The sequence below is a fragment of the Astatotilapia calliptera genome, chromosome 5 (assembly GCF_964374335.1).
Source record: "Astatotilapia calliptera chromosome 5, fAstCal68.1, whole genome shotgun sequence".
Taxonomy (NCBI): Eukaryota; Metazoa; Chordata; class Actinopteri; order Cichliformes; family Cichlidae; genus Astatotilapia; species Astatotilapia calliptera.
In genome coordinates this window covers 2,922,884-2,930,322 of record NC_137426.1, presented here as the reverse complement: position 1 = coordinate 2,930,322, position 7,439 = coordinate 2,922,884, and the positions used below count along the sequence as shown (strand labels likewise).

General features: G+C 42.4%; 1 protein-coding gene across 12 annotated transcripts in view; it reads right to left on the bottom strand.

Annotated features, from left to right (window-relative positions):
* Positions 1-256: 256 nt before the first annotated feature.
* The window catches only part of LOC113021787 (dedicator of cytokinesis protein 3-like), a 227,761-nt gene continuing 220,578 nt past the window's right edge, over positions 257-7,439 (bottom strand). For 10 of the 12 annotated variants that reach the window (XM_026166506.2, XM_026166511.2, XM_026166507.2 and 7 more), the window contains one exon: positions 257-7,199. In XM_026166506.2, coding sequence (XP_026022291.2) covers positions 6,498-7,199 — 702 coding nt within the window. In that variant the 3' untranslated portion in view covers positions 257-6,497. The remainder of the gene's footprint in view (positions 7,200-7,439) is intronic. The other 2 variants (XM_080301528.1, XM_026166517.2) reach the window with 2 other exon arrangements.

Sequence of the window (7,439 nt, the reverse complement as noted above, 5' to 3'; positions counted from 1 at the left end):
TACACTAATAAAAGCCATTAAACCACATCCGACAGATGTGAAAATCTCACAAATGAACTGAACGTTTCCTGGAAAAGTGAAATTAAAAATGTTTAAGACTAACTTTAAAAGTGATGTAAAGTGTATTTTTAATGAGTTTCAGATTTAATGGAGGAAGTTATAAATTTAACTGACTATCTGTGATCATGACTGCATGAATTAAACAAAAACTGAACTTTATAGCAGCAAACGTGAAATAACGACAGGCTGAATCCAGTCGAGTCAATAAAAGTTTATCGTTTAATGTTTGTCATTAATCATGAATCCACAACACAGCAGTTTGTTTAGTGAGTAGGAAAAACGTGAGTATTTACATCTACCATCATACACGTCACAGTTTATACCCATGCTAACACAACAAAGACTTTTATATACAAGAAATACCATTAGCGTCGTCATACAAAGGAGCGCCATCGTTGGAACTATCTAGATTTGTCATTGATGCAAAATACACAAAATCATAATAAACGTCTCCTCAGCTGCCCTGAAGTGATCGCGATAATTCGACAGAATGAACTTGGATCGCTGTGGACCGGGTTTAAAAACTGGTTTACATCAGAAAACACGAGGCGAGACGATCACAGTCTACGTGTATACGAGGTTTGCCCTTCATGCCCGCGATAAATACGCCCTCTCCTCGTTTATGTACAAAGAAATCAACGCGTCTCCTCTGTGAGCTCCGTCGGATTTCCCTCCACGCTCCTCCTTCTAAAGGAAACACAGACTGGGTGGGGTCAGTGGTTTTAGTCTCACACAAAACTTACTTTCTTTTAAAAAAGCACCAAACTACTTTTAATTTTCCTGCCATCCGACACGTTCAAGCCAAAGAACAAAAGAATGAACCGAACGTCCTACAAACAAACCTCTGATTTGCATAGTTCATCTTCACCTGCTTCGAGTTTGATTCACTGAAATCTGAACACTTCATCGCTGCAGACCGAGTATGCAGGACCGTTTGTTTAAAGCAAGAGTTCACAGCAAAATCAAAGATGTCATTTTAACTGTGGTAACCGTAGTAACCATTTACACATCTCTTTTGTTTTGGTGGGAATGACTCAGTTTTGGAGATATTAGGTGCAGAGATTTCTGCCTTCTTTCTTTTTACTGTCTACATCCGCCAGCCAAAGGAAAATGCAGCCAGGTCTCTCTTTAGTGAGCAAATAATTAATATAAGCTGGTCAAAGTAGGCCGTCACTTTACATAAAAGATGCCGTACCCACCAGCGAGGTCGTCCCGTTGGATATGAAGGATGCTGCACATTCATATAGCAGCAACTTGTCAATTACACCCTGGTTTATCCACTTGTTTGCCTCCAATAGAACGACAGCTGATAAAATTAAAGTCCTGACACTAGTGAGACTCATCAGGTAAATATTTACTGAGGTCATAGTTCAAGCTGCGGGGGTTGTTTTCTCAGACTTTTTCTGCAGGACAAACAGTTGCCCCCTAGTGGCCACTGGAAAGAACGCAACTTCCAGCTTTGTTTTAATTTTCAGACGTGGAAGCTACAGCCATCCTTTATATACAGGCCCAATCCCAGTGTCCACTCACAGGACGAAACAGACTGTTACCGGGATAAATTCTGTAAATTCCTAAGTTAATTTGTAAATTTTTGTAGTAAATTGTAAATATTGTAAAACTTTTCTTCTGTCATTTAATGGTCGGGCATTGTACAGCTACAAGCATTTCACCCCCATGTCATACTGTGTATGGTTGTGTGTGTGTGACAAATAAAATTTGAATTTGAATTTGAATAAGAAACAAAAGCACCAGAATAAAACTGTAACGCAACAAGCACAAAGGAGCAACGACACAAAAGGCAAAAGAAAATCTATGCACGTGTGATTGCAGCATATGCATGTAAAGTAGGTTTAGTTCAGGGAGAAGAAAATAGTTCCCACATGAAACATCTTCAATAGGTTGTTGCTGCTTCTTTACTTCTCAGTAGCTGATCAATGATCTCAGATTCTCAGTTTAGCTCAGATATATTTAAAAGACAGCAGATGTCAAAATGTTCTAAAAGGATGAACAGAACTAAAAATCAGGAGAAAATAAAGTACATTTAATTCTGCTGTGAACTTTTCTTTAGTAAACTGTTGTGTGACTTCTCTCTCTCCCTCTGGTGTAATTCGATCCTGATATAACACACACTCTCACAAACTGCCGTAACAGCGCACACCTTCATTGTTGCAGTTTCTCGTTGCTGAAAAGCTTCTCTAACCTGCCTGCGTCATGTATTTACAGCATCCCCGCTCACAGCGCTTTGTAGGCTCAGAAGGATCAAACATAAACGGCTCAGCACGACTGCACACGGAGCTTTACAGATAAATAAACACACAGAATGACAGAAAAGTGATAAAAAATTCAACCTTCCAGTGCGTTATGTGAACTGGAGGTAAAGGTTGCAGGAAGAAAAAGCAATAAGGTGATTTCTAAATCTGGCTTTGTATAAACGTATACATATTAATATCAATCTTCATGTTTTGCAAAGGCAACAAGCATAACAGATGTGCTGTGAGAAAACCTTTGAGAGCACTCAAAGCTGTTTAAAACAAACATCATATGTTGTTGGCATAAACACAAAGGCGTCAGTGCGAGTCTGTAACAACTGTTTATATCGCTGTGAATACACACAGCGCATGAATCCACCATCAGCTGCACTGAGTGTTAATATGGGTTTCAGTTTCAACAGGACAACAATCAACTCGAACTCTTCGCACAAGGATGAAAGAGTTGATCATTTAGGGAATAAATGAACTAAAATGATTTTAAATGAAATTTATAACTAAAAGTAGAAGAAGAGAGAAGCTAAAGATCTAAAAACAGACAGGTTGAAGGAGGTAACTCGAGGCGTGCTGCATAATTCACCTGTAACATCATCAGTCAGTCCACCAAACACCCGACTTCATGAATTCAGCAGTTTTCTGCAAACTGTCCGGGCTGTGGTGCAGCCTCTGTGTGAGCCGCAGGACAGTTTCATGGCTTTAACTTTTATAAGTGGGGAATAAAGAGACTGGAAACGCTCACCGGACACAGAGCGCCACTGAAAGTCCAGCTCTGAACTTCCACTGAACATCTTTAACCATCACTGCTTCACTCGTATGTTTATGGTGGAGAATTCAAGCAGCGGGCCCGTATCACTGCTCACACAGCTCACGCCATGCGTCGCGGCAGGAAATGCACATGTGCAACAACTGTCTGAATGATGGCTGTTGTTCCATGTAGCTTACTGGGTCAGTGAATGCAGCAGACACGTTCACTGAGTGAATGGGTTAAATGCAGAGAGGGATTTTCCCCACGGGGACCAATAAAGCACACTTTCTTTCTTCTTTCTTCTGACATTACAGGAGCTGAATATTTAAAGTGGACCCGCTCTGCTCATTTCGAGCTCTATATTTTGATGTTTGGACTCTACCAGAGGAGCTTTGTATGACTCATAGTTAAAAATAATACTGCAATGTGTCTGAAACAAGCTGCTTCAGTGCCCGTCTCTTTAGACTGGCTGCTCTTTGTAAACAAAACTATGGTTGTGTTTACTGCGCACATCCATCCTGGTGTGACAGAGTCAGAAAATCCAGAACTGGTCGACTTTAGTAACTCCTGAAAATGATTTAATGGATGAAGTAAAGTCTGTGATGGTTCTAAACGTGCAGACGCACTCACACACAGTCTCGTCGTTTCACTGAAAACAAACCTTCAGCTTCTCTAAAGCAGCGAAAGCCATTCGAGGCAGAGTGCGCACTCAGGTCGCTAATCCTTAAATCTAAAATGTCTCAACCTGACTCAGTTTGTCATCGACATATTTTTATGTGATGCCTATATTTACTTATGCTTGTGTCCCCTATTTTATTGTTTCTGCTTTCAGCCCTTTATGTAGACAATGTTGATTTGATTTATTTCGTCGTTGTTCTCTGTCTTAACTTTTAATTCGTCCCATCTCGCTCTTCGATGTCCAGCTTCCTGTTGAAATGTATTTTTCTATTTTTGCCTTTCTGTCAAAGCACTTTGCAAAGACATCGTGTTATTATTATTTAGCCTCACAGGGGAACAGTTCTGTGTTGGATTTATCTAAATGTAGCTGGACTTAAGTTCGAAACTACAAACTACAGAGCCACCAGCCATCGTCACCAACACAATATAACACTGAATCAGGATTCTGAGTTTTCTGCACCTTTAGGAGGAACCAAAACAGGACAAAGCTCAAACACAACGATCAGCTTCACCATGCAAAATGTGAGAAGATGATCAGACACCAGGCAGAGCACAACGAGGATTTCAAATAGCCATGTGAGCTAACGGCTGTTCAACCTAAAAAAGGGGGCGAAGTGATCAGGATGACAGTCTGCTCGCAATCTGAGTGCTAAATGTAAAAAGAATATTTAAAACAAAACACTAAAGTACAAAAGTATGACCCTTTGCAGTACTTTTACACGTCTACTACTAAATCCTGCTGATTCAACATCCTTGGTGTTCAAAGTGGTTTCCTAGACTACAAAGACATCAGTGCACAGTACAGTATTTCTCCAGTGCTTCCAGTGCTTCACCTCACAGTCTCTGTTCAGTGAATGAACATGCATACAAAACAGTACCCTGATTAAAAAATGTACAGTCATTACTTTCATAGAAAAAATGCCAAAAAAGGTGTATATGTACTTCAGCTAACATCCCTAAAAATACCAGCAGTCGGACGCCTCGCACATATTTACAGGTTCCTCCGCTGAACGCATCGTCAGCTTTAAAAAACCCTCAGAGCAAACTGTCCCTCGCTCCTGTTTTCAGGAGCTGCAATAAAACCTTCAGCTGTTGTGAAGTGCACATCGCGTCTGATGAAGCGGCTACTGTCGGCTCAGAAAGCCATTTGCACATTTCTTCAATCAAAAGTATAACGACTGAATATAAATTATATGTATATACTTCTTTATACTGTATTAAATGTATCTACATTCTCTCTTACTTAAATATAAACACTTCTCATCTCTGTCGTTTATCTTCAACATTTCAGGAAAAAGTGACTGAAAATCTTCGAAAGCCGTCGCTCTGTTTGCATAAAGCATCACTTAAAGGTACTTTTTGTAACTTCCTGTTTTCTAAGATTAACAAAAATTAACAGAATATAAATACCAGCTTGACTTTATGTCCTAAACTATCTGTGTTTTCTGTTACGATGTCAACCGTAGTCAAATGAGGTCCCGGCCGTACTTTGGTGTATTACCTTTTTGTTCAAACGCTGCCCCCTGGTGGTGAACGTTTTATTTACATCGTTACAAAAAGTACCTCTACCCGATGCCTTTATAGCCGCTGTTTACGTGACAGAAATAATCATCATTAGTTATTTGCTTTCATTTTGGTCTTTTGTTTTCATCTTTTTAAATCATCTAAATCAGTGATTCCCAAACTCAAAGCTGCTAAACTGGAGTCCACACGAGACTGACCTTTGGTCCCCTCGTCCCACATCGAGACAGTGTCCCACATTTTGTTCACTGCAGGACAGGCACTTTCCTAAAGTCTGGCTTTTATCCAGTGGCTTTAAAAAAACTGAAATACAGGGAGACTACTTAACTGGGTGAAGTCAAAACAAAGGAAATGATTTTCCTTTCTTAGTTAATCAGCAGTGATGCAGAAAGGAAAACATAACATTAAGTGACAGGTCAATTATCGGGACAGCAAAAGTAAATATAGTAAAAAGAATATATCACGGACAATAACATGAAACTTCTTATTGTGCTTATTGCGTCTGCTCAGCGAGGCAGGAGGGAAAGTCCTTCACAAACCTGCAGTTTGTCCTTTTATAGTTTTTTAGGATATGTGAAGATTCCCACACAAATAAACTCCAGCTGTTGTAAAATGTTGTATCATTGAGGTTCATGGAATCTGGCCACCCTGCCTCTGGAGGACACCCTGCAGTACCGTCACAGCCCACTAAGGGGCAGCGGCCCACACTTTAGGAATCACTGATCTAAATATCCTTCAGTATAACATCCCTGCTTTGACCGTTCTGTGTCTATAGGTTTTATTTGTACATAAATAAAAATGTTTTTAAAGTGCCGTTTGCCTTTAAATCTTCAGAGCGAGGCTTTTTTTTATTTGACTAGAAATCCCTTCGTAAAATCACGGGTTCAGTTTCAGGTGTAATCATGAATTTAGTGAAAAAGCTGAGCAGCATTTTCTCAGCTTAAACCCCCGTCTGCACATATAAGAAGTAAAGAATCAGGATGCAGTGACGTGAGGACTGTTTGGTTGAAGGAAACACGTCTCAGAGGTCAAGGACTCGTTAGCCAGATGGAGCGTGCGAGAGCAGACTGAAACCTTTAGCGGTAACTGGAGGACAGCTGGGGGCGATTCAGAGCTACCCTCAACTTCATGACCCAGTTTTTAGTTTGGCTCTCGCTCTCACGTCTTTTCTTTCTCTCTTTTGAGAAGAGTTTCTTGTCTGTCCCTATAAACCATGAGGGGGCGTCCTACTCCTCGCCGATGCCGTGCTCCCACGCCACTTTAGCCTGCTCATCCTTGGTGGCTGCGATTATGGGCTGGGAGATCTTGCGTGGCATGGGCCGCGGTGCGGGAGGTGGAGGCGCTGCAGACTGGCTGATCAGGGAGTCCTCTTCAGGGATGCAGCCCTCTCGGAGGTAGGGTTTAGGGGGCAGCGCCGGAGGCTCATGGAAGTGGTAGAGAGGCGGGTGGTGGGGGATGTAGTGTGGGTGGAAGTGATGGTGGAGTTGGTGGTAGTAGTGGGGGTGTTGTGGGTGTGGCAGCACATCCTGCTGCTGCATTTGTTGAACTCCGATGGAGGCCGAACCCGGAGCCTGGGGTTGGATTTGGGACCCCACCTGAGCCGGGGTGACGCCTCCCGGGGCAGAGTGGCTGCGGCAGGGCGGGGGCTTGACTCCATCCAGGACTTCAGGTTCGGAGATGCTGTACCTGACGGGCTGGTAAGGTGAGTCGAGGTCCTCCTGGTCGGTGGTCCAAGCCTGGCTGCTGGGGACGGATTCCAGGGTGTCTGTGCGGCTGGCGGTGGGGTCAGAGGAGGAGGCGGGGCCACCAAAGTTGCTCTCACTGAGGGAGGAGACTCCGGAGCTGGCACTGCCTGACAGGTTGGAGTTACTGCCATCCAGGATGGACTGTGGACTGGTGGGCGAGGCAGGTATAGGATGCAGGGGAGACTGGAGAGAGAGGCGAGGGAGAGTCACACAAACAATCTCTAACACAGAGTCTGTGATTAACAGCTGCGGTTTTATTAAATATGTTTAAAGTCTGTTAATATTTAACAAAGCAGGTCGATCACATTCTTTTCTCCTGCATAAACATGAAGATCACAACTTATTTACAATGAATGTCTTTAACTAGAATCACATCTGATTGAAGTGTAGAAGCAAAACAATGACAGTGCACATTAACAGGCA